Source organism: Capronia epimyces (genome assembly GCF_000585565.1).
Source record: "Capronia epimyces CBS 606.96 chromosome Unknown aczIQ-supercont1.2, whole genome shotgun sequence".
NCBI lineage: Eukaryota > Fungi > Ascomycota > Eurotiomycetes > Chaetothyriales > Herpotrichiellaceae > Capronia > Capronia epimyces.
Genome location: NW_006912905.1, coordinates 2518407 through 2544105, shown reverse-complemented (window position 1 = coordinate 2544105; position 25699 = coordinate 2518407). Strand labels below are relative to the sequence as shown.

Sequence of the window (25699 nt, the reverse complement as noted above, 5' to 3'; positions counted from 1 at the left end):
ACGGCACCTTTTCCTCAGACAGCGCCACGGGAAACTCAATCAACGACTCGAGGGATTGGCTGTGAAGACTTTATCAGCAGGTGCTTTGGTGTCGAGGTCGTCCGCGATGAGACATCATCACTGTTGTGACTCACCCTCGACAGTGTCAAAAAACCCCTCTCAGAATGATCAGTCCAACAATTAAGCCAGTCTAACAACAATCAGTCCAATTGTCACTCGAACAGCCGCCACAACGACGTACTCCATCGACTACGAGTCATCCAAAATCCTGCTACATCGAATGTTGTTGTTTACCAAGAATGTTGTTGTTCACATATTCTCGATCCGAAGAGCAGAGTTACATCATGCTATCTACGTCAAGAGTTTCTTGTATCGTATCACGGTTCAACAAGGATTCCGTCCACAAGGCGACCGGGATATGACCGAGCCTAGTACAAGACAGGCAAGAATCCAAATCAGCTCCGTTTGATCCGGGTTTGATCCGGTTTTAATCTGGTTTAGATAGTAGTTATAGATATAGAGTTAATACTGTCTAAGTACTACCTAGTATAGTACTAAGATAGTGTTAATACCGTCTTAGGTCCTTAAATTGGTGAGAATATTTAGTATTAGAGAAGCTTTAGAGAAGCTTTAAGCTTTAATAGAATTTTTTTTTGGGAAATTTTTAAGTTAGTAGTTAAAGAGTACTCTAATATGTAATAATATACTTGAAATTAAATTATTATATAGCTAGCGTAGCTATAGCGTAAATTAGAGTACTTCCGAGTTTATTCTAGAACCTTAAAACCTTAGAAAAACTTTAATTTTTTAAAGCTGGTCAAAGGCTAAAGCTAGCTAAAGCTAAAGCTTATCTCTAAAAAGTGTTTGAGAAGTCTCTAAGAAGTCTCTAAGAAGTTTTAAATCGATATATAGCTTGAAATTAGTATATAGTAGTATTAAATTAGCTTTAAACTAAAGGGCTAGGTATATAAGTATATATTAAAGCTGTCTTGCTAAAGCCGTGGGAAAGCTGTAGGGACACTGCCCTGAAGCCGTTTTAAGGCTTTAGAATCGGCTCTCTAGTCCATATAATATTACTGTTTAGATACTATCTATATAGTATACCAGAGACAATGTTCTGACGGCGGCTTTAGCACGGTATTAAGACAGCTTCACCACGGTGTTGATATAGTACTAACACGGTGTTAAGATAGCTTCAATACTGCTTTAACACTTAAAGATTCTTACTAATTTAAGGACCTAATATGGTATCAACACTGTCTTAGTATACTAGTTCTAAGATAGTATCAACTCTACATCTACTACACTAACATTATATGGTATCTAAGCGGTATTAAAGCTTACCAGTAATTGAAGATTCTTAGACACGTCTTAGACACGTCTCTGAGAAGTGTAGAGACAGATTTAAACTACAGGTTATTGCCAGTACTGTATGTAGTAAGTACCTACTACCTACTATCGAGTCCAAGACTTCTTAGACAGAGCATCGCGCTGCAGGCACCAAATAGGTTCTGCCAGCTGAATGACTGTCGGGCCAAACCGCTCCAGCACGCCATTCACTCTCGCGGAGAGTTCCGAGTCCGAGTCTGAGTCCTCGTGGGTGTGGGCCGCGTGCGGGTTGATGTTGATGGTGGCGTCTTTCCACAAGGCTCTCCAGGTGGCCAGGGCGGACTTTGCGGCGGGACACGTCGGTCGAACGTCTGTGGCGATGAGATAGAAGGAACTTCGCGTGGTGTGGAACTTGGTCGGCTTGTAGAGTCGCACCGTGGAAAAGGTGGAAAAGGCATACAGCGTCTGCAGCGTATGCCACGACTCGACCTTGTGCAGGAGCATGATCAAGGTTCCCTGGTCGCGGATTCTTTGTAGGGCCAGGATCATCTGGCTGCAAGCCAGCCGGCGGGCTTCGACTCTCTCGCGTCTCTCGTCGCGATACGGCGCATGTGTTCGCAACACCTGGCCATCGCAGAAGACAAGATCGAAGGATTGGCCGAGGTAGGGGCGGTTGGTACTAAGTTCAAGTTTCGATGTCGGTGTTGATGTCGACGTCGGGGCAGTACTAGTAGTACCTGTCTCTGTGGTAGCACTAGCACCAACACCAATACCCGTGGTAGTGCTATCCGGTTCAAATTCATGAACTTGACATGGATCCAACCCAAATTTACTCCCGAGCATGGTGATATCACAAAACCACACCGCGACTCGTGGATCCGCCTTGCCGTGCGGAACAAGGAGCGGGTGGCCCCCGAGCGTCTTGGGCAAGCTGATACCGCGCACCTTAGCGGTGGGATTGCAGCGAAGAGCAGTGGCGATGAAGCCTCCGGGGGCAGCACACAGGTCCAGGATGAACGGGTTCGGCATGTTCAGACCAATGGCGCCGGTGGCTTTTCCCATCTCGTCGCCGATCCGACACATCATGGAGAAAAATCTTCGACGTTGAGCCGGTCCAGCCTCGTCGGCTTGCTGCCGCTGTGTCTTGAAGTGTTTGTCCGCCGCGGCATTCGCCCAGCCCTGGCCAGCATGGTGTGTCAGTGTAGCTCTGCTGAATTCAAGGGTTTACCGTAGATGTAGATAGAAGTAGTGGCGTCGATGGGTTTGACTCGACCCAGGCCTACTAGTAGTATGTGCCTAGTAGATGTTTAAAACCTACCTTGTTTCTAAGCTCATCCAACTCTCGAAAAGTATTCGAGTGACTTTGCAAGTAGTCGGTGACCAGTTGTGATGGGCTTCGATGACCAGGAATTTCCACTGTATCATGTACTAGTATATCCATTTCGATATATGTAGGAGGAGTAACGCGTTAGAGGTGTTCCACGACACGCCTTGATGGTAGTGGTAGTAGTGGTGGTGGTGGTGGTGGTGGTGGTGGTGGTGGTGGTGGATATAGAATGTAGTAAGTAGGTACTAGGTAGTAGTAGGTATTAGTCGAAGTGCGGCTGAGGTGGAGGTGGAGGTCGAGGTTGTACAGTGCTCCTCCTCCTCCTCCTCCTCCTCCTCCTCCTCCTCCTCTGTGCGACGTGGCCAGAGACAATTGGTCATGGTCAACCAGGTTTAGCGACAGGGTGAGTTGTTTGTTCCCAAACAGCCCAATGAACTGAAAGTCGGCCTTTCTCTCAGTCGTCTGGACATGGATTCGACATTTAAAGAGTGCTTGTCTTGACATGCAGTGTCACCTAGGATGGATGCAAAACCAAACTGACCCAAGCACTCGCCAGCATGGCCGCATGATCCGCCCTCCAGCGAGGCCCATTGCCAAAGCAAACGGCACGCGGGGCCAGGCTGCGTGCCAGCGGCATCAGCATCCTGGTCTGTGTTTCCTGCCGCCCACGCAGCGCAGCTTGAAAGGCGGCAAACTCGGCCTCGCCCATCTTCTCGGCGACATGTCGCTCGACGTCCAGAGGCGACCACCACTGGTCCATCCTCGTCCCTCTCTGGGCCAAATCGTCCAAGACGCAGGCGGCCCGCAGCTCCCACAACGCGGCATCCGCCCCGGGGTTGTCTCCGCGCATGTATCCCAACTGGCGGAACTCCATGCGCGCCTCGAGTAAGGCCGCCATGTAGGCGATATCGTGCAGCGGCTTGGAGTGACGGAGGGCGAGGTCGAACATGCGGCGCGCGGTCGAGTTGGCCGGCAACAGATTGAAGCCAGGGTAAGGGTAAGGGTAGTCATCACGGTGATCCTGGTCGTGATCCTGGTCGTGATCCTGATCCTCGAATCCTGTACTAGTATCGGGCGAGATGCCGATGGACGTGTATGTGTTTGTGGCTGTGGACGTGGACGTGTTTATATCCTTGTCTCTAGACGTGATTATGTCTCTGTCTCTGGTCTTGGATATGGCGGTGTCTGGCGGTGGCGGTGGCGGTGAGACCTGCTTGGCCATGACCTCCTGCAAACACGCATTGCCGAGGTCGAGACAGGCCCAGGCGATGCGGCCGGCGACGGTATATCTTCCGGCCCCGACGTAGGGCGCAATGTCAATCGGCGGCTCGAAGATCTTGGGGAAGCGGTCTGGGTCGAGCCAGAGACCGTAGTCCAGTCGTGGGCTCAGGCGTCCAGAGCGCGCATTGCCGTTGCCGTGGGAGAGTGGTGTGGGTGTGGGTGTGTCAACCTGAGCCTCTCCTCCTCCTCCACTCTGGGGTAGGGAGATGGAGATGGGGGTTTGTCGAGAATTTATTGTGCCATCTAAGGTGGCAGCAGCAGCGACATTGACGTTGGCATTGGCAGTGACTTCCGAAGTGGTCAACCTCTCCCTACTGGAAGACGAAGACTGCTGTGGCGTGTGTGTGTCTGTGTCTGTGTCTGTACTGAGCACGGCGGTGCCGGTGCCGGTGTCCAACCCTACCGCCCGTCCAGCCTCGACGATGGCCAGGGTCAACTGGGCCTGGGCCTGGCCCTGGGCCGGATGCTCCGAGTCCAGGCCGGCCCGGGCGGCATGCACAATGTCGGCGACCAGGGCTTTGAGTCGTTCATGGTCGGCCTTCAGGTTCTGCACGGCGTCCGACTGTCTCTGTCTGAATGCGCGCTGGGCAGCTCGGGCACGTTCACGGCGGCGCTGGGTGGGACAACTTTGATCAGGCCGGTACGGACGAAGACGGAGACGGCGGGAGAGTGGACTCACACGTAATTCTGCTTGGGCGTCCTGCATCATGGTGGCACACACAGCCTGGCTGTCGGGGTACTGGGTACTGGGAACTGGGTACTGGGCATTGAAAGTTGGTGATATTGGTGATATTGGTGATATTGGTAATATTGGTGTTGGGCAATGAGGGAGCCTTTGAAAGGCTCGCCGCCGGGCCGGACCAAATTCAGGCCGATCACGTAACATGACATGACAGGACCCGCCACGCCGCCAGACAATATTCATGTAATATGTATGGCAACGCACAGGCAGTCGGCGTCGGGTTAGGGTTAGTCCAGAACAAGAACATGCGATGCTGCAACCATATACTGTATATACTGAATATATATATACTGTACTGGTGGTCTGTCTTGATGCCGGTGTGGGTGTATTGGCGTATCTCCTGGCCACCTACTACCTACTACCTACTACCTATTTACTCCCTATATAGTACATCTACTTGATACTACTGCCCATACAGTAGACAGTACACATTCCAGGACAACCACCCACCCATGTCCACGCCCAAGAAATCCGTCCTCATCACCGGCTGCTCGGACGGGGGCCTGGGAGCGGCGCTCGCCATCGCCTTCCACCAAGCCGGGCTGCATGTCTATGCCACAGCTCGAAACCCGGCCCGATTGACCGAGGTGCAGTCTCACGGGATCGAAACGTTGACGCTGGACGTCTTGTCCGACTCGTCCATCGCGGCCTGTGTGGCCCAAGTCGCCAGGCTCGACATACTGGTCAACAACGCCGGCGCCTTGTACAGTATGCCGGTGTCGGATCTCTCGATGGTCCAGGCGAAGAAGCTGTTCGACCTCAACGTGTGGTCGTATCTGGCCGTGACCCAGGCCTTCCTGCCGCTCCTGCTGGAGTCCAAGGGGGTGATTGTCAACCAGACCTCGAGCGCCGGGGTGCTCAACGTGCCCTTTCAAGCCACGTACAATGCGTCCAAGGCGGCCATGTCCATGTTTTCCCACACCATGCGGCTGGAGCTGGAGCCGTTCGGTGTCAGAGTGGTCGATCTGAAGACTTCCGCGGTCGTATCACGCGGCCTCACCAACTATCGCGATCTCGATCGCGACATCTCCAACACGCCCGCCCCCGTCCTGCCCAAAGGCTCCATCTACGAGCCGGCTCGCGAAGTGGTCGAGAGGTCGATGCGCTGTGAGTACACCACCCCCGAAGTCACGGCCGAGCAGTGGGCGTCGCAGGTGGTGCCAGAGCTGTTGAAGACCAACCCGCCGTCCAATGTCTGGGCCGGCACCAAGGCCAGGATGGTGCGGCTGTTGGCCATGCTGCCGGCGGGAGTCATGGACGGGATGATGAGGAAGATGACCGGGCTCGATGTTGTGAAACGAATGGTCGGCATGTGAGAGGACACTCTACAGTATGTAATTAGCTGCGGATGTGGCTGGGATCATGAAAGTCCCCAGGCCTAATTTAGGGTTAGGGTTAGGGTTAGGGTTATAAGGGTTAGGCCACCAGTCGCTGTTACCCGCTAAGGCGCCTATTAGATGTCGCCTAACTGTTCCCTCTCTAGGTGCCTGCAGAGCTCCTAAGCCCCGTAGCCCCCTAAGCCTCAGGCCTGCTTAGCAGTTAGGGACCATGCACCAAGTGCCATAGCCATCTAGGCGAGTGCCACCCACCTAAAAATTCTTCACTATCTCCTTGATACTCGTACTTTATGTCTTCCCCCATCTGATGAGTGACCATGGGCTCAAGATCGAGATTCAAGGACTCGAGCACTCTTCCGTATCGCGTACCCGGGGTTGCCGCTGCCGCTCGCAACCGAATCCAAGATGATGAAGCTCTCACTTTCGTCCACATCTCTCATCCTGAAGACATCAAGCAAAGAGGGGCTCGGAAAGCCGTTCGACGCCATGTCATGGGACGAGTGGGCAGATCTCGCAAGAAACCCCCTGTGACCTTTTCACTCTCGCTGAGGCCTGAGCCTACTACCACCTCACCAGGCCGCGAGCCTGCTGAAAGGCTGTTGCTCACTAATCCGCACTGCTTACAGCCATTCGGACCCTATCCCATTAACACCGACTCGCGTGCCCTCCAGCTCATTCAATTCAGTAGGTACTAGTACTACCGCCTCAGTGGCTCTCCGGACAAGTCGGAGGAAGCTGACGGTTGACAGTGCAAACTGAGGGCGAATACCTGTACCGGCCTTTCCGACACGAGTGGTTTGTCATGGCCGTCGCAGATACCAGCGCCTTCTGCCTGTCGCTAGCAAACGCGGCGCTATTCATGAACCAGATCACCACTGGCAGGCAAGGAGCCACTGAATACAGCGACTGTGCCGAATCTGCCAGGTACTACAGCGAATGTCTAGATCAAGTCACTCGGCGACTTGCGAGCAGCACGGAATGCACGAGCGACGGCGTAATCACCACCGTGCTCGGCTTTCTCTGTCATGATGTAGGTTGACTCCCCAGGGGGCGTCAAGTCTCGAGACGCAAGACTGACTCCCACGCTTGACAGTCCAGTGTTGGAGCCTGGAAGCGGTGGCGGCTTCATGTTATCGGTCTCGAACGCATCCTACGACTCCGCGGAGATGTTTCACACCTTGGCTTAGACGTTGCTCTATTCATCTTATGGTACGTGGCAACTCTCCGGTCGTCGTACAAGGAAATTCTCATTTCCTGACCAGTGGCAGGATGGATGTCGTTGGATCGGTCGTCGATGATTCCAAACCACGAATCCCAATTCTCCCGCAAGTAATCGACACTCAACCGCGCGTCGGAGAGATCAGCTCGTCATTGTACGCTCTCACCATACCGCTGGAAGACTCATCCGATGATCTGAGGCTAGTAGCCACCGCTCTGAAAATGGCAGCCAACCTTGCCACGGTAGTGAATCAGAACAGCCACAGCCCAGCCTTCTGGAGGGATGGCAAACTGGCTTCCCAACTAATCGGACCTCTGTCTCACTTCTTGCTGTCGTTTCCGCGGCTTCCAGACAACCCCACGGACATATCACCAGAGATCTTATTGAGGGAATTGGTCCGGCTGACCCTTCTCATAATGATGGCCAGAATCAAAAAGCAGTTTTCACTGTTCTCAGCCGAGACAGACTTATTACATGAAAAGTTCGTCCACATTCTATCTTCGACGGCGCACGTCTTCACTGCATTTCCAGAATCAGAAATTGGCCTGTGGGCGATCGTGGCCCTCGCCTCCCTATCTCCAACGCAAAGCGACTTAATTCACCAAAATATCTACCAGACAATGACGGTTTTAAGGATTTCAACGAGCGAAGCTGCCATTTCTCTAGCAAAACAGATTGTCTGGGTGGGGATATTGATGGACAGCCAAGCCGATGAGTTGGCGGCGGACATCAATCTCAAACTCGCCCGACGCTCATACAGCGCCTCAATTACCAGTGATGCCCCCACTGGCTGAGATGAACTGTCCCGTGAGCCAGCGACTCTTTTCGGAAGCCAGGAACAACACCACATCCGCGATATCCTCGACCGTGCCCAGGCGAAGCTCGGCTCTCGTCAACGGCACGAGATTGGCATGAATGATCTCCGCCACCGGTGGTGGGACTCCCTCCGTCGGCACCGGGCCAGGAGCGACAGTGTTGATCGTGACCCCATGGCCGCGGCCGAGCTGGAAGAGCATGGCGTCAGCGAAGTACGACATCAACCAGTAAGGTCATGTACATGGTAGATGAAGGATTCGACCAAGGGGCTTTCTTTCTGTACTTACTTCCATGGCCAGCGAGTATGTCAGAGCATCGTTCGCAGCCTTGGCCGCGCCATACAGCGCAGTTGGCCCGATCCCCAACTTGGAAGCAATGGAGCCGATGTTGATTACCCGGCCACCACGATGCATCACCGGCACCGCAGCCTGGACCATGAACAAGGCCGAAAAGACATTCGCCGCAAACACTGCCGTGACGTCTTCGCTGCTCGCCTGCAGCGCCCCTGCGGGAGGGCCACCGCCTGCATTATTCACTGGATCGATCGCATCGTCAGCCAGCCGAAACAACCCTTTCGCATTCTAACTTTAGTACCCAGGATATCCAGCTTGTCGACGCCCAGCACCTTCAAGCCCTGCTCTACCAAGCTCTTGGCTCCGTCCTGCGTCGACACGTCCGCTCTGACCACTGCGACCTTGACTCCATATTCGGCTTGGAGCCGCTCTGCCACGGCCGCAGCCCGAGGGCCCGTCGCCTCGGAGACGTGGTTGAGCACGACGGCGGCGCCGTGTCGCGCGAGTGCCGTGGCGATGCCGGCGCCAATCCCATTCTCCTTGCCAGACCCGGTGATAATGGCCACTTTGCCGGCCAGGGAGAGTGAGTCTGAGGACGAGGCTGCCATTGTGAATGCTACTAGCGATGGGAAGATAGGGTGATCCTTTCAAATCGCTGTTGTTGCGCGTTGCTTCACTTTCGCCACGGACACTTTATCACTGGCAGATACCAAGACCAAAGGGGCCCTAAGAACAGAATGGAGGATGTCGACTGCCTACTACTGTATGATGTAGGTCGCAAAGGCAAAGAGAAATTTCAAGACACAGCCAGCCAGTTCGGCAATCAACAGAAGACAGCCAAGTGCCAGACCTCTTTTATAGACCTGAGGGGCCCAAAATTTGGTACGTACATCCTGCGTACTAATCTTTTTTTTCACCCTTTTCTATTCCTCGAAGCCTCAACCGGAATCTTGATCGGCACTAAGATATATTGTCCAATCAGAACCCTGGGCCCCACAAACCCTAATCCGAAACAGGAAAAAAGAGATCCCTGTCATGCATTAGTCCTAACTTACTAAGTACTATAAGTTCAGTCTCCAATCCTGCACGGCACCAACTCGAAATATTATTACTAGTAATACTAGTATATAAAACGAGTGGTTCTGGTTCTAGGATCATAAAACATAGTAGTACTAGTATCATAACGAGTGGTTCTAGACTAGGATCACTAAACATACTAGTATATACTAGTAGGTATATACTTAGTAGTATATAGTATAAGTACCTTACTGTTTTAACCTAATTTAGAAGCTTAATAATAGTAAATCTATTAAAGTCTAACCTAGCTTACTTATAGAACTACCTAGTATAGCGAAGGTACTAGATTTAGGAAAACCTTAGGCTTAAGTACCTAGTACCTTTATGTTCTAGAGTACCTAATATACTAGTATTAGGTAGTAGTATGTAGTAGTAGGTACTACTACTAGGTACCTTACTTATACTCCTCACACGCGTACAGCCGTCTCCATCCTTAGAAGTTTCAAGGTTAATAGGTACCTAACTAGGTACTAATACTAGGTTAAGTACTAATATCAAAACCGGATCGAAACCGGATCGACACCGGATTAACACCGGATCAACACCGGATCGAAACCGGATCGACACCGGATTAAAATACTGTTAAAATTGAATTAAAGCTAAGTCTAGGTACCTAGGTCTAAGCTAAATTACTAGGTACCTAGATCTCTTAGTAAAATTAATACTAGGTAGGTAGTTTAAGCTAAAATTAGGTAGAGTATATAACCAGAACTCTAGTATACTAGGTATTATATAATACTAGTATTAGACCTTAAGTCTAACCTCTATATAGGTATATAGTAGGTACTACTTAAGCCTAGCTAGTACTACCCTGCCCTCCTATAAGTGATCAAGTAGAGATCGATAGGTAATCAGGATTATAATTAATAGGTAATCAGGTAGGTGATCAATAGGTGATCGAGTAAGGATCGATTAGACGATCGCAGGCTTAAAATACTGATTTTCTCACGGGTTAATCGATCACCTACCTGATTACCTACCTGATTACCTATTGATTATCTACTGATTATCTACTGATTTTCTCTTGATCGTCTATCGATCCTTACTTAGCGATCAACACTTCTATACTAACTAGTAAAAAAAAAGGTCGTAGGTTCAACTCGCCTAAACGTCGAAATTTTTTTTTTCGTGTTTTATTAATAAAGCGAGGCCTATACTACTAGGCCACTATACCTTTTCTACTATATTTACTCTATATTTTCGGTAGTCTTAATAATATAGCCTTATTTTAGTAAAAAGTAAAATTTTAAAATTCTCCAAGTATAAAGTGATTTTGATCTCTATAGTGATTTAGGTGTGATCCTTGATCTCTTTAGTGATCTCTCTAGCGATCGAGGTACGATCCTTGATCTAGTATCGAACCCTAATCGAACCCTAATCGATTATAGATCGAACCCTAATTGATCGCTAGGGGGAGGGCACCTTAGTAATAGTAAGTGATACTATATACTACCAGTACTAGGTATTACTAATTGATCTTCTTTATAAGAAGACATGCCTACTACTAGTAGGCTCTTAATACTGCCTGATGACTTTCACGGTAGAACAACACTGATTAAGTGCTCCGTTTACCACCTAATCCGTGTTGAAAAATTAGTAAAACCACTCCTATAAAGTTGTAGCGTCCTCTTAAAAACTTGTAGCGCAGAGTATACTAGGTATATATATGTCAGGTTGGCAATTATCTCGTACACTATAGTACTATCAACCAACTTCGAGTTACTACTAATCTCTAAGGTGACCTACTCTCATCTTCATCTTTACTTGCTTGTTCTAGTTCATCGCTGGAAATATTGAATGTATCTTCGAGGTCCACCTCTTTATATAGTACTGAATTTCTATTGACCATGCGAGATGTAGAAGTGCCTGAGCTTGGGCCTAACTCATCCCGGGAGCTGGGTGCAAGTTGGATTCGCTTTCTTTTCCCTTGAGAGGGTTTCTGAGACGACTCGGGCGGTCTTTGAGATACGGCCTTGCTCTGCGACGACCTAGGGGCCATTTGAGATGGATCGGAGATGGGAAGGTAGTACTATTATATTGCTCTTATTGACGAAAGTCTTCGCCTGGGGAGCTAGGACCTGGTGTATCTTTGACCGTAGGCCAGATTCGGCAGTGCAACGTCTGAGCTCGTTGTTTTTAGAATGTCTGTGTCTGTTCTGATAGTCCTGCAGTGGTCACTCTAGGGCAGACGGAGTTGTGACGGAGACAAAATCCGTCCATACTAGCGAAGTCCGAACGGGAGGGGAAATCTAGACGGTAGACGGTAGACGGTACTAGACGGTAGACGTCAAGGGCGTCTTGGGCGTCTTCGCTTTGAGAGACTGCGGCTGAGAGACTGCGGCTGAGGTAGTACGTACTAGTACTTCAACTAGGTCAAATACAGGCAAAGCCCACCACGGCATTCAAGGCCATCATTCATGGTTATTGACTTTTGCAAGGGCGGGAGGAACTAGAAGAAGGGTGCGCCCGTAGTAGCGTCTACCGTTCGGATGCTACATAGTATGTAGGAGGTAGTCTTAGTAGTAGAAATGAAAAGCTGAAGTTGGTTGTTGTGAAGATGAAGCACTGCGCCCTGCGGCTTGCTGCCTGCGCTAGCGCACTTGCAGGGAACGAGAAACATCGTCTCGCTTAACCTGCCGTTATTTTAAGTAGTAGTGTCTCTGGGAAGGAAGGTGCACCGAGCGAGAGGGGACGGGCCTTCCTTCCGTTTCCGTCTCTACCACGATGGTCTGCCATGCTACACGCTACACACTACCTATGTACACACACTACACAGATGTTAATCCTTTCCAGAGGCTTATGACAGTCCCTCTGCCTTGGTGACGCGAGAGGGTTGAAGTGATGAGGAGTTCATGTCAGGAGGCTACCACTGGCACTTGCTACATATAGTAGGTATGTGTCTGCCTGTCTTAATGCTCAGCCTCAAAAGGCAGCCAGCTGCCCGACAGGTTGCCCAAGCCGTGCCGTTAGTTGCCCTGCATCTGCTAGTCCCATCTTATGCTAACTCATGCAGCTGCAAGTGCCGAGTTGCTGATGAGCCGCTCGTTCAGAGATACCCATCCACACTCCGCACTGCCACCTCTCCCACCATCACCACCTGGCTGGTAGCTATAGCCAACAACAACCTGAACTTGAAGTCAGCTTCACGGCTCACAACCCGAATGCAGAAGGGCTGCCGGTCAAGCTAAGCATGGTCCCAAGCATGCTTGATCATATGGTGGTGGGGTCCAGAACTTCATGTCCATCGATCCTCGATGATGATGATATTATTGCTGGATGGCCATGTAGGCTGTCTGATACACATATATGCCAGACCAGGTAGCAGACACAAAGCTTCATGGCCTAGCCTCTCTCCTCTCTTCTACTTTGGTCAGTCTATTCTATCACCACCCCACATCGACATAGGACACTGGACGCTGGACACCGGACACTATGCCAGGACATACACTCTCGCCAGCTCTTCTGGCTTTCCTTCTTCTAATCCCTTGGGCACTTGAGAGCCTCGCAAATCCTATCGCTGGTCTCAATGTGTTGGCTCGCTCGTCCACGGCCGATTTTGGCCATGGTACGCTCTCCCTGCCTTTCCGCCGTCGACCATCTGCTCTCATCAGCCGCTCCTCATACCTGCCGACAACAATCGACAACCACCAACTCTCATACCTGGTCTCGGTTGGCGTCGGCACCCCCCCACAGTCACTCTACCTGAGCCTCGACACAGGCAGCAGCGATACCTGGTTTTTCTCCCCTCAAGCATGTACTACAGGTCACTGTGCTGGAGGAACTTGTAAGTCCCCTTCTCCCTCCTCCATCCTCCCTCCTCGCCCCAAACGCTAACACAGTGGCATTTCCTGCAAGTCGACTCCTCCACGTCCAGCACATTCACCGATCTCTCCACCGGCACATTCCTAATCCAATACAACGACAACACCAAGATCTCAGGCGACTATATATCCGACAACCTCAGTCTGGGTGGCGTCACCGTAGAGTCCGTGGAAATGGCTCTTGCCAGCACCGGCGCAGGCTCGGGCCCCAGCTCCCAGACATACGGCATCATGGGCGTCGGATACCCCTCCAACGAGGCAGGACCTGCAGCCAATGAATATCCGAACATCGTTCAAGACCTCGTCAGCCAGGGCATCATCAGTAGCTACTCCTACAGTCTATGGTTAGATGATTTAGGTAAGTCAAGACAATCCGACGAATCAAACCCCATTCGAACATCACATTGCCCAGCAGCATGCAAGGACCCACATAGCTTCTGGAATCCATTTCCCCCTATCACTACCCTCATTTACTGGCGCATACCCCTTTTGACAGGTGGTGTCTGGTGTCTGGCGGATTCGCCTTCTTGTCTTATGTACTTATACTGACGATGCGTGCGATGTAGCATCCCAAACCGGCACCATACTCTTCGGCGGCTATAACTCAGCCAAATTCTCCGGCCAGTTGACAGTCATCGACACACTCCCCGACGCCGACGGCACGGTTCGCAGCTTCCTGATCGCGCTTTCATCCCTGAACGGATCATACAACGGCCAGACAACCACGTTGACATCCTCAACCTTCACCCCCGTCCCTGCCCTTCTCGACTCGGGCACATCGCTCATCTTGATGCCTAGCGCAGCATACACCATTGTAGCCAACTGGTTCGGCGCGAATTCAGACGGGACCATCGATTGTGGCCTGGCGGACAAAAGCGGGTCGGTGTCGTTCGGGTTTGCGGGGGTTAGTATCGATGTGCCTTTCTCAGAGCTGGCCGTGCTCGACGAGGACACGCAGACCTGTTACTTTGGTTTTGCTGACGGGGGTCCCGACTCAGATTGGATCCTGGGCGATACCTTCCTGCGGTCGGCGTATGTTTACTATGATCTAGGGAATAATCAGATTGGACTTGCGCAGAGTGTGTTTCAGTAGCTGTGCTGCGCAAGAGCAAGGGCAAGCGCAAGGGAAAGGGGAGTAAGTATGTATACTGGTTGCCACATTAGTCGCGGCCCAAGCCCTGCCAGTTGTTTGAATCTTGACCACTGCTCTTCATCACATTAACTCCCCGATCTATAAGTCCCGCAACAGGAGAAATATGTACTGCTATATACTAGTAGTAGTGCAATACTACATTAGTAGCAGTCAGTCCGCGAGTCCACGAGCCACAGTAGGCTCAACCGCATTCCAGACCACAACCGGCTACCGAAGCCGCATCCCTGCATATAACGACAGTCCCTAGTACATAGTAGTACCTGACCCAGCATATCCATGAATTCTATGGACTGGTACTATACTATTAAGTACTAGTATGTCTTGATCTGGCCGTCCTCCCTTAAGCGTGGTGAGCTTGATCTGGCCATCCGTCCTTCCTCAAGCCTGAGCTTGAGCTTGAGGCAGCACGATCTCGCACTTGTGGCTCTTGGGCGCAATCAGGAAGTAGTTCTCCGGAGTCATGGACTCGTCGGTGGTCGAACTGGCCAATTGGGCGCCCTTGCACTTGCGGAAGAATTCGGCGGTGGCGAGTCTCAGCATCATGGAGGCGAAGTTCACGCCGAGACATGAGCGAGCGCCGGCGCCTGGGAGAGGAATTGAATGTCAGTCAGTGTACTAGTCCTTGAGAGTCATGGAGGGTCCCAGAGATGGTAATGGTAGGGAGTCATGAACGGTCCCAGAAGATGGTATGGTAAGGGTAGGGAGTCATGAAGGGTCCCAGAAGATGGTAATGGTGGTGGTGTGGAACTAGGAGTCTTACCAAAGGGATGGTAGATCTTCTTCGCAGCCGGGCTGACCTCGTCGTTGAGCCAACGTGACGGAGAGAACCTAGAGAAGAGGGAATCAATCAGTCAGTCAGCTCCAATGCAACGCCCGGCGCCCCCAGACGGGCCAAAGAAGAACCAGGCAGAGTGTAATAATGCCAGTGGCAGTGGCTTGCAAGTGGAATCATGCACTGGCAGTGTCTTGCTCACTTACTCAAGTGGGTTGGGGAAAAGCTCCGGATCGCGATGGAGCGACCAAGCCTGCGTAGTAACGGTGGTGCCCCCTGGGAAGAAATAGCCGTGCATGAGAGCGCCGTCGGCGGGAACACTTCGCGGAAGACCGCCCGGGGCGGCGCCGTACAGTCGCAGAGTCTCGTCGATGACGGCCCTCAGCAGGGGCAGTTTCTCCAGGTCGGCGTCACCAAAGTCGTCCGGCAGACGGTCGACTTCGTCCTCCAGGGCCTTCTGCAGCAGGGGCCGGGACAGCACGGCCCAGACGAGGTAGGTGAGTGTGATGGCGGTGGTGTCGCTGGCGGCGATGATGACGCCCGAGGCCTCGATGAGCACGTCCTCCTCGTCCAGGCCGGTGCGCTCGCCTTTCTCGGCTTCGGCCGCTATGTTGGAGAAGATGTTGCTGTTCGAGTCGCTGGCGCGCACGCTGCCCAGGAGCGACCGGCCCTGCTCGATGAGGATCTCGTTGAGGCAGAGGATCTCCTGCACGGCCGGGATGGGGAGATACCGCAGAACCCTCCCCACCACTTTCAGGAAGGGGAATTCATTCACCGCCCCGTTCACCTTGCCGTTCATCATCATGAGCTTCAACGCTTGCGACGTCTATATTCGGTTAGCAACTGGATCTTCCTTTCTAAAACTTGATCTTGGACTTTTGCTCAACAGTTTGCTAGACACTTTCATTGCGTCGATAGAGCGGGATAGGGCGGGGGCATCTCAGTGTTGGGTAAGTGAGTAAGTAAGTCAGTACTCGCCTGTCCAGTCTCGAGATTGCCAAATGAGTGCCCATACATCAATCGGCCCGAGATGTCTGTGGACATGAACGTCCACCACTTCATGACATCGACCGCGATTGTCGATGGCGCAGCAGAAACAGCCTCGCCGTGGATGCGATGCACCGCAAACTTGGTCATGTCCCGGATGGTATCGTGCCAATGCTGCCTAGGTACGGATGATTAGTACATAGACGATCGAGAATAGCTTTTGTGTCAGTATGGACTAATTATGTGTTCCGTGTTCGTAATCCCTGTTCTGTGTCCCGTGTCCCGTGCTCCGAACGTGACCAGCTGTCCTGGGGTCGGTGTCTGTGACTCCTGCAGGGTCTGATGTTCGAGTCGTAAAGCGACTTGGCCGAGTTACTATCTAATAGTAATATTAAATCATACTCACAACAGAAACGTCCTGGAGAAGGGCCTCGCAAAGAGCCGGCGTCTGGCCGCATGCATCTTGGAGTCGGTCATGCTGAAGACCATCTGGCGCGGCAGGCCCGTCAGGCCCGTGTACCACTCGCTCTTGTCGAAGCCGGGGATCTTGTGGATCTGGGCGAAGCCGGCCGGATCGTTGACCGCGACCTCGTGCGGCGCGATGCGCACATACGGGCCGTATTTCTTGTACAGCGAGTCGACATAGTACATGCGGCGGCCGGTGATGATGGATATCTTCAGCGCCAGGTCCGTGAAGAGCGTGTGCCACGGGCCCGGCACTTTCTTGAGTTCATTCCGAAAGCCACGGACCAGCACCTGTGGAATTGAAGTTAGATATGGGTAATAGGAGAAGGACCAAGTGGGGGGTGGTAAGGGGGTCTGTTCCCATCCTTGGATCTTTTGACGAAGTTCAGATTCATGTTCTGGTTCTTACCACGAGCAACGCCAGCCCCAGCCCCAGGCTGACCGCGGCGACAATAGAAGAACTCAATTGAGTCATGTTGAAATAGATCTGGCGTGACAGAGAGGGACAACGTCGTTTGTACTCGTCGACGAGGAGAAGGAGAATCTTCTGAAGTACTTTGAGGGCAGGCAGTTATGTATGTGACAGTACACAGTCTATAGATTCCCAGGGAGGAATGCTAATATACTAGTAGTATACATAGTAAGTAATACAGTATACAGCTCCTGTAACAACTACTGTAACAACTACCGAATATCCTCAGGCCCTCAGCCACATGCTCCGTACATAGTATTGCGTTGGCTCGGTCGTTGCTTAGTCGGGTCACTCACTCATGCCGACGGAGGTGCAGGTGCAGGTGGGCACTGTTTTGCTGCAGTAACTGATAATACTGTGAGGTATTCACGCCATGCGATCGGCGTCAAGCCCCCTGGTACCAGTAAAACATTACACAGACTTCCTGCATGTGGACTGATGATCGGAGAGCGAACTACTGTAACTCCGGAGGGCCCCTGTAGGACATATGATGTATGATGTACTATGTATTTGTCCTTGCACTTGTATCGATGATTATACAATCAGGTCCTACTCAGTACATAGAGCAAGCTCTGTCCGTTTGAGGTGTCCGTTTGAGCCATCACGCCACGGGAAGCATGCTGTGTACATCATGAAGTACCAAGCACCGGACAGGATATACAGTGCCTTAACATGCATTATTACCCCTGTAGAACCATCTATTATACGTGCCTAACTTCAAATGTACTAATACTACCGTACTTAGTCAGACGGATACGGATACAGTCGGAATGATTGAGCCAGCATATTTTCGGCTCTGGCCGGGAAAACGTCTATACTCTATCTTTATTTCCAGTTAACATGTTCCCAGTAGGCTAGGAATGTACAAGGCTGAGCTGAGCGCGCCTTTCGAGGTTAAGATTCATGGCCATCGGCCCTCCCTGCCAGCACGAGAATTTCCTGCACCAGCGCCCGGACATGGACAGACTTGATAGGAACCTGATGTGCGCCGTCCCATTCAAGGAGCTGTGTCGTGGCTGGATCACAGCAACGGTAGAGGAATTCTTGATGCAGCGAAAGGCCCGGATCGCGGAGACCGTGGACATGCAGCGTAGGCGTACGCAACCGATCGGCCAATGGGATGGGAGGCAGGCTGATACCATTATTCAACGCCGTGGACAGTGTGGCCGCCCCAACGACTCCTGTGGCCATGGTCACGTCGGATGTCGCATCCAGCCAGACCAAAGGCGCTCTGCCGGCGAGGAGGACGGCGAAGCGAAAGCGAGGGAGGTCAGGGCTAGGGCCATGGCCATGGGTCTGGTTCCGAGTCCCAAGCACCTCTGCACAGTGTTGCTGGGTGAAGAGGATGCTGGCGCAGATTTTGGCGCCCTGACTGAAGCCGAGCAGCCCAACCCATTCACCGGTGCCTCCACGCTCGTTGTCTTGGTCCATGGCAGCTTGGATGCTGTCGTGGATGCGCCTCACAGCATCAGCATCAGCATCAGCTTCTGGGCAAGGAGGCAGGTGCTGCGGGTGTTGGGAATGGTGCTGATGATCTGCATCTGTGTCTGGGTCTGGCTCGTCGTTCTTCCAGCGAAGCCAGGCTTTGAACGGGCCCATGTCCTTGAACACACGGGCGACATCTGGCCCAGGATGCGATCGGTAGGGTGCTTCGACAAAGCAGAATCGGAACGACGTCGCCAACGCCTTGCTGATGGCTCGGCATTGCGTGCGGAAGATGTTGGAATTGGTCCCGCCGCCGTGGAAACAGAGCAGTCGAGGCAGATGCAGCGACGGATCATGGAGGGCATCCGCCCTCGGGTTGTCCCAACCAATCCAAGTGGTAGGAGCAGTAGCAGTCACCATCGTCGATAGTCTATGTAGGCTTTCAAGTTGCTTGCTATTCTAGGTACTGCGGTGCGGTGCGGTGAGAGACGAGAAGGGGAGGTTGGTGTGAACGGCCCCTGCGAGGCTGTTTCCTCAGAAGAGGATCGATCTCGTACTGTCACATCTGGCACAACTCACAACTCACAATTCACAACTCAACATTCATTCCAGAGGGTATTGACCTGGTGACATCGCATTCGCACTCGCACTCGCGGTGGCGGTGAATGGTGATGGTGGTGAACCGTTCAATGTTGGCAACCCCGGAGTCCGAACAGCGGGCTGCGACTTAGTAATATCGACGACCGGCTTTCGGCGACCGGGGCTCGGCACGGACAGTCCATACTTTGCACGCAAGCGGAAGCGGAAGTGGACGTAGCCTCAGACTCAGAACCGGCAATGCATGCTCTTGGGGAGTTTCATGTTTTATGTTTTGTGGTATTTGTGATGATGGTTTCCTGCTGTGATGCATTGCTGGACTTGAGGTTGGATCAAGTGGCACGATACTGTAGTACAGACCTCTCTCTCTCTCCCAGTTCCCAGCAGCATGACGTCCTATGGCAGCCTTGTGCTGCTCACGTCCCTTCTGTTCGAAGTCTTAGCCCTGAACAACCTCTCCGACACTCGACTCAAAGTGATGGCGACCACAGCCAGCCTCTATGCGCTCGTCTACTTCCTGATCAGTCCCCCGCCGGGGTCGTTCATGGCCGTGTGGCCGCTCGGCATGAACATCCACGGCCTGGTGCAACGCTGTATTAGTTACTTGTGGCTGAGAAGCCCGACGGAGCTGGTGCGAAAGGAGAAGGAGAAAGAGAAGGGGGGCGAGAAGGGCCAGAAAAGAAAAAGAGTCAAGTTCTCGGGGGAGGGAGAGGAACTCGAACTTGACCGTGACGTCCCTGACATCAGTGTCCTGGACGCGCTCGATGTCGCCACCACCTTTCGCGGCGTAGGCTGGTTCGTCAAGCCCCTTTTCCTGCAAAGTCCTTGCAAGTCCTCTGCAGTTAACAAGCATCCCTTACCACGGACCTATAGCCATGATGGTACTTTCAGTCATGAAAACCTCTTTGCTAACATGAGAACAATCAATAGGCGGTTCGAGGCCAAAGGTCTTCCAGCTCGTGGTTCGTCAACCTCGTCATCTCGCATCAGCTTCGCCCTCTCCCAGCTGCTGAGTGCGGCCCTGAGGTTCCTCGCCCTCGACCTCGGCATCACGTACGTCAACAAGTCCATGTCAAGCCTGGACCTGGACCAGGTTTCCATCGCCCGGCGCCTGGCTCTGGGCGCTCTCATGATGCTCTACGTCCGCTGGACCATGGACATCCCCTTCCGAGTGGCGTCTGGGCTGTTTGTTCTGGCCGGCGTCCACACCGCGGAAGAATGGCCCCCCTTGTTCGGCGACTGGCAGGACGCCTACACCGTCCGCCGCTTCTGGTCGCACACCTGGCACCAGGGCATGCGCTTGATTGCAGAGCCGCCGGTCAACCTGTTCGTACACTCTGTGCTGGGTTTGCAGGCCCACGGCCACAACCACAGCCAGCTCCGCTACTGGGCCAAGGTCTTTGGCAACTTCTTCATGGCCTTCGTCAACCATGCCTACGGCCGCATCCTGGCCGGCGGCGATCCCATGAACGACTGGATCATGTTTACGCTCCACCCGATCGCGATATGGATCGAGTCCTCGCTCCGCGACGTCGCCGTTGCCGCCGGTTGGCTGGACAGCCACCATCGGTCCAGGATCGAGATCTACTGCGGCTACATCTGGGTCGCTGGCTTTGTGTCCTGGACCTTCTTGGATTTCATGGACGGTGCTATTCGCGTGCATGGCAATATTCCCGCTCTTGCCAGTGGCTTGATTGAGCCGGCGTTTGGCTACAGCTTTTGGACGCCGCTGCTACAGTAATTGGTGTTGGTGGTAGTACGAAGTCCTTTGCCTCTGTCAGTGAGGGAGGCTGAGACTACAGAGCTGGGTTGGCTGTTCGTGACAAGCATGATCGAGATGGCATGGCCCAAGGCTTGGGATTTACTAGTGCCCTACAAAGATTGGCCACCACAACAAACAACATAGATAGACCAACAGCAGCTACTTCCCTTTTTGCCTTTCTTCCCGCGTCATAATGTGACTGGCAGCATTTTCCCGTCAGATACTTGATCCTGACCTGAGCAGGTCGAAAGTAACAAGGGAATCGGGCGAGTTACAGTAGGTAATGATTATTGAACGAGGGTACAGTGTTTAAGAATACGCATCTATGCTTCAATTCCTGATACAATGACACCCACACCCTTCCCCATCACCAGCGGTACCAGGCCATGAGGGGCAACGTTGTTCTGTCTCACGGCAATAAGAATACTGTTCATAGTCAAAATGTACATAGTCAATTGAGTATGAGTATGCACTAGGGACCGAAACCTTGAGCTTACTGTACTGCTATACAATCTCCCACAAGACTCTCCCACCGTGTCGGTTACCGTCCTGGCCACAGAGCAGAAACGGCTAGCAACGCTACGCGTTCACGCGATTCAATTGCAGAGCGCATCATCAAGCTTCACTACCGTCTCTCCTGACAATTCTAACAGTACAATTCCCATGTATTACTGTCAGTGATGGTCCTCTCACCACCATGGCATCTCCTGATCTTGCTCTCGGACTCGGAGCGAGAGTTGAACTCGGTCGCGGAAGGACCGGCGTAAGACATGTCTGATCACTCGGCCATATTCGACGCCGACAACGACAACGACAACGGTGCTGAGGCAGAGCTAGCAGAGCCGGAGCCCAAACTCGCCGGTTGCCGTCCGTGACCACGCATACCGGAAGAAAAAAGTCGAGTCGCAACTAGGATTTTGTTGTGAGAGTCTCAGCATCATGAGGCGAAGTTCACGCCGAGGCATGAGCGAGCGCCGGCGCTGAAGAAGAAGGGAAGAGGAAGGGAAGGGGGAGGAAAAGGGGAAATTCACACTATGGCACCGCTTGTATACCGGACACCGAAAAGGCTTTGCAGGGGTTGACCAAGCCCGAACCCCGGAGTAGCAACAATGGCAATGACACTGGAGCAGGACTGGCTTCAAGCTGGCTCGGCTGGATGAGTGTGATTCTCACCTCATTCAAATAAATAGTGCTTCAACCCCGAAGACTACAGCCACTTTCTCTCGTAAGTCTCTGCACCGTCTTACTACTACAGCTCCAGTTCCGCGACAGTATCTCGTAAGACATCTCCGAAAGGCACACTGCTCTGACTCATCCCGACATATCGACATAGCGACACACACAGCTTCACCTTCACCGTGAACACCATGAGCTCAACCGCCACCCAAACTACCGTGACGCCAGCCGTGGTAGGCTTAGTAGCTCCTTCTTCTTCTCCTTCGTCACCACCCCGGCCGGAGAACGAAGACACAGAGACACAGAGACAGCTTACTCAGCTCAAGACGCTTGTCGGCGAGGCCGAGCTGGTCACACCCGCCGACGAGGCTTACGAGGCCGAGTCTAGAACCTGGTCGTCCGGCAAGAACAAGAGTCCGAAGCTTGTGGTCCGGCCGCAGACAATCGAGTCGTTGGCCAAGGTGGTCAAGTTTCTGGGAGGGGAGGAGTCGTCGTCACTGGAGTTTGATGTGCACAACAGGTATGTCCACGTCCACGTACACGCATTTGTGCTTCTTTGCCTTTGCCTTTACTTTTTCCTGGGCAAGGACAGACATGATGGGACAGAGTACGCATCTTTGTGCTTGGTTTGTTGACCTGGTCGCTTACTTGCTGTTCGGTTTGCTGGTTGCTGGTTGCTATATTCGTGCTCTTGCTGGACTGGAGCAAATAGCTAATATCCGCCCCATTGGGATCTGGCAGCGGTGCGGGAAGTGCGTCCGCCAAAGACGTCCTCGTCTCTACCAGAGCATTCCGCGATTTTGACTTTGACCGCGAGAATGAGGTCCTGACCATTGGGGCCGGGAGTCTCTGGGGGGAATACTATGAGCAGATGCGCAAGGTCGCGCCCGAGTACTCCGGTATGTACGATATCAGCTGCTGTTGAACAGGCACCTGGTGATCTCCTGGCTGACTGACTGACAATCTTGCATCTCACAGTCGTAGCGGCCGCGACGCCTTTCATCGGCGTGGGAGGCTCCGTCATCGCCGGAGGATTCAGTCTCATGTCGAGAGAGAAAGGATGCATTTCCGACCCGGAGAACATGCTCGACGCGGAAATCGTCAAGTTGGACGGCTCTGTGGTCTGGGCTTCGACCGAGCCTGATCTCCTGTGGGGGCTGAGAGGAGGCTACATTGGCTTGGGAGGTAAGCTGACTATACTATGCCATCCCATTCCATCCCATCCCATACTTGACTGATGCACCAGGTTGGCCACTTGGGAGGGTTTGCTTTGCCAAATCTGAGCCAGAGCCAGAGCCAGAGCAGAGCCAGAGCCAGAGCAGAGCCAGAGCCCGAGCCCCAGCCAGGTGTCTGCAATATTATATCTGGTGATTTGATTGCTGACTTCTTTATATCAATCACAGTTGTCACGAAATTGAAACTCCGCGCATACAAGTACCCCCAGAACATCTGGGGCGGCCACATCATCGTGCCGCGAACGACGGAGAAGGAACGAGAAGTCGCACACGCCGTGGCCGAGATCGACCGCTCCGGCCAGATCGAGCGCCGAGTCTTCGCGCTGCTTCTGCTCATGCCGGACGCCATCATCGTCAACGCCTTCGATGCGCTGGGCGAGGAGCACGGCCGCTCGACCTTCGCCCCGGTGCTGAAAATCAAGGGCGCCGTCGATGCCACCCGCATCATGGACCTCGGCGGCTTCGCTGCCATGCAGGCGCCCGCCGAGTTCTTGAAGGGGAAGAAGCAGGTTTGGTGGAACCCGCTGGCCCTGGGCCAGCTGTCGGAAGAGTTTTTGGCCAAGACGTTGGACTGGCAGCGGCGCAAGGTGGCCGCGGGCATCGATGCTGCTGTCATGTATGAGCTGTGGGGAACGGTGAGTTGTTGTCGTCGTCGTTGTTGTCCCTCCTGCTGCTGTCGTCCTACTGCTACCACTGCTACTATTATCGCTACAAAGATAAAACATACTGATCAGCCCCAGCGCGGCCCTTCTGCCGGGCAAGCAGCTTCCGTCTGGCCACGACCCGACCACGTCCAACATTTCTGCATGCTCAGCATGGCCACGAAGCCCGATGCGCCCACGCACGAGGTCGACGAGACGCGTCGCATGATCATGGAAGCGCCCCACGAGTTACTTGGGGACGAATACGACCATAGCCTGGTGGCGACTAGTGCCTTGGACGAGTTCCACGATGTGAGAAGTGTAAGTTGAAGTTTGAGCCTGAGCCTGAGCCTTGATCACTCTACCTTAAAACCATCCATACATCCAATTCATCGGTCGTTGGCATTCATCCAGTTCATCGACCGTTCGACTTTCTATCCTCTCTTCTCGTTCTTTTCACTCGCTAGTCCCAAGTCTGATGACGATTACAGATCTACGCGAAGAACTGGCCCCGCATCCTGGAGGTGAAGCAGAAGTATGATGCGAAAGGCCGGATGAATGGGTCCTCGCTGGCCCAGGCATGCAATGAAGACTTGCAAAAGGCCGGTACTGGTGTTTGAAGAGAACCTCGCCAGGCATACATAGGTAGGAAGGAGCTGGAGCTGGAGCTGGAGGCGGAGGCGGAGGTTGGCAATCCCGCACTACATACTTGATATGTACATTATTTAGTCAGTAATAAACAATACGGAGGACATGTTCGGACCTGGATCTTAGGAGATATTTGCCATTCCATTGATGAAGGAGGTTGGGGTGAGCGTACGCATGCATCCTCCCTCAAATCATCCTTCCGTCTCTTCAAGTTCCTTCCTGGTTGCCTTCTCTCTTCTCTCTTTTCTCGGGTCCGATATTGGAATCTGTTTTAGATCTGACCTGACCTGATCGGATCGGATCTAGGAACTGGAGTTAAATCCGCCATATCACATGCTGACAGAAAACGTGGCTGAATATCAGCTAGCGTAGAAAGAACGGCCAGCGGATCGGGATCGGACAGCATACCGTTAGTGATCCGGGCATTTCCGAAGAGACGAGAAGCTTATGCTGGCAGGGGCTACCGAGATCTCACTCGATTCGCGCTACGTATGTACATTGTCCTTTTGGTAGGGCCCCGGGGGGGTGGCAACGGTCCAGGGGGCAATCAGGTACAGTACCTCAGTACCTAACTCTAGTATGTATGTTAGTTTACCGATGGAGTATTGTACGTACTAATCCCTATTGGGCCTTTCGCTCGCCGACGCACCGCTGGACCTAAGAGGCTCGAGGGGCGGCCAATGCCCAAGAGGACCAGACCAAGCCCTGCGTAGTTTCCAGCTTGGGAGGGGAGGGGAGTGATATGGCTATCGATGTCATGCCTCCAATTAACCATAGCTTGAAGCCCTTGATGCTTGCTCGAACACGTCATTTAAAGGGTGTAGAGTATGTAGGTACATATTAGGTATATAGATTGGTACCTGGGCAGGTTGGTTTAGTTGGGACCTATATATCCCTATTCCAGCCACTCTCTGTGCCGGCCGCGTATAGTATAGAGCAGGTTGTATGATACCAACATAAGGACACGGACTCAGCCTCAGCCTTCTCATATACTAGGGCTCTGCTCTAACGGCCGGCGGTGGTGGTGGTAGTAGTAGTAGTAGTAGTAGTAGTAGTAGTAGTAGTAGTAGTAGTAGTAGTAGTAGTAGTAGTAGTAGTAGTAGTAGTAGTAGTAGTAGTAGTAG

General features: G+C 52.6%; 10 protein-coding genes across 10 annotated transcripts; 5 read left to right on the top strand and 5 right to left on the bottom strand.

The window, feature by feature from the left end:
• Nucleotides 1-1455: 1455 nt before the first annotated feature.
• On the bottom strand, nt 1456-2412 carry A1O3_02719 (uncharacterized protein; the record flags this gene model as incomplete). The annotated part of the gene is made up of 1 exon (XM_007732859.1): nt 1456-2412. The coding sequence occupies one exon, from the start codon at nt 2410-2412 to the stop codon at nt 1456-1458; it is 957 nt and encodes a 318-aa protein (XP_007731049.1).
• Nucleotides 2413-3170: 758 nt separating this feature from the next.
• On the bottom strand, nt 3171-4646 carry A1O3_02718 (uncharacterized protein; the record flags this gene model as incomplete). The annotated part of the gene is made up of 2 exons (XM_007732858.1): nt 3171-4550; nt 4617-4646. 2 exons carry the CDS (start codon nt 4644-4646, stop codon nt 3171-3173), a joined length of 1410 nt encoding a protein of 469 aa, XP_007731048.1.
• A 485-nt stretch (nt 4647-5131) lies between these two features.
• On the top strand, nt 5132-5995 carry A1O3_02717 (uncharacterized protein; the record flags this gene model as incomplete). The annotated part of the gene is made up of 1 exon (XM_007732857.1): nt 5132-5995. The coding sequence occupies one exon, from the start codon at nt 5132-5134 to the stop codon at nt 5993-5995; it is 864 nt and encodes a 287-aa protein (XP_007731047.1).
• An 823-nt stretch (nt 5996-6818) lies between these two features.
• On the top strand, nt 6819-7274 carry A1O3_02716 (uncharacterized protein; the record flags this gene model as incomplete). The annotated part of the gene is made up of 2 exons (XM_007732856.1): nt 6819-7046; nt 7110-7274. 2 exons carry the CDS (start codon nt 6819-6821, stop codon nt 7272-7274), a joined length of 393 nt encoding a protein of 130 aa, XP_007731046.1.
• A 725-nt stretch (nt 7275-7999) lies between these two features.
• On the bottom strand, nt 8000-8952 carry A1O3_02715 (uncharacterized protein; the record flags this gene model as incomplete). The annotated part of the gene is made up of 3 exons (XM_007732855.1): nt 8000-8239; nt 8339-8586; nt 8646-8952. 3 exons carry the CDS (start codon nt 8950-8952, stop codon nt 8000-8002), a joined length of 795 nt encoding a protein of 264 aa, XP_007731045.1.
• A 3901-nt stretch (nt 8953-12853) lies between these two features.
• On the top strand, nt 12854-14335 carry A1O3_02714 (uncharacterized protein; the record flags this gene model as incomplete). The annotated part of the gene is made up of 3 exons (XM_007732854.1): nt 12854-13205; nt 13277-13600; nt 13809-14335. The coding sequence occupies 3 exons, from the start codon at nt 12854-12856 to the stop codon at nt 14333-14335; spliced, it is 1203 nt and encodes a 400-aa protein (XP_007731044.1).
• Nucleotides 14336-14773: 438 nt separating this feature from the next.
• Nucleotides 14774-17094, bottom strand: A1O3_02713 (uncharacterized protein; the record flags this gene model as incomplete). Its single annotated transcript, XM_007732853.1, has 6 exons — nt 14774-14979; nt 15156-15223; nt 15374-15983; nt 16142-16332; nt 16561-16910; nt 17029-17094. 6 exons carry the CDS (start codon nt 17092-17094, stop codon nt 14774-14776), a joined length of 1491 nt encoding a protein of 496 aa, XP_007731043.1.
• Nucleotides 17095-17985: 891 nt separating this feature from the next.
• On the bottom strand, nt 17986-18936 carry A1O3_02712 (uncharacterized protein; the record flags this gene model as incomplete). Its single annotated transcript, XM_007732852.1, has 1 exon — nt 17986-18936. The coding sequence occupies one exon, from the start codon at nt 18934-18936 to the stop codon at nt 17986-17988; it is 951 nt and encodes a 316-aa protein (XP_007731042.1).
• Nucleotides 18937-19501: 565 nt separating this feature from the next.
• A1O3_02711 (uncharacterized protein) lies at nt 19502-20854 on the top strand (the record flags this gene model as incomplete). The annotated part of the gene is made up of 1 exon (XM_007732851.1): nt 19502-20854. The coding sequence occupies one exon, from the start codon at nt 19502-19504 to the stop codon at nt 20852-20854; it is 1353 nt and encodes a 450-aa protein (XP_007731041.1).
• Nucleotides 20855-22242: 1388 nt separating this feature from the next.
• Nucleotides 22243-24257, top strand: A1O3_02710 (uncharacterized protein; the record flags this gene model as incomplete). Its single annotated transcript, XM_007732850.1, has 5 exons — nt 22243-22571; nt 22793-22950; nt 23030-23236; nt 23455-23921; nt 24027-24257. The coding sequence occupies 5 exons, from the start codon at nt 22243-22245 to the stop codon at nt 24255-24257; spliced, it is 1392 nt and encodes a 463-aa protein (XP_007731040.1).
• Nucleotides 24258-25699: the final 1442 nt, after the last annotated feature.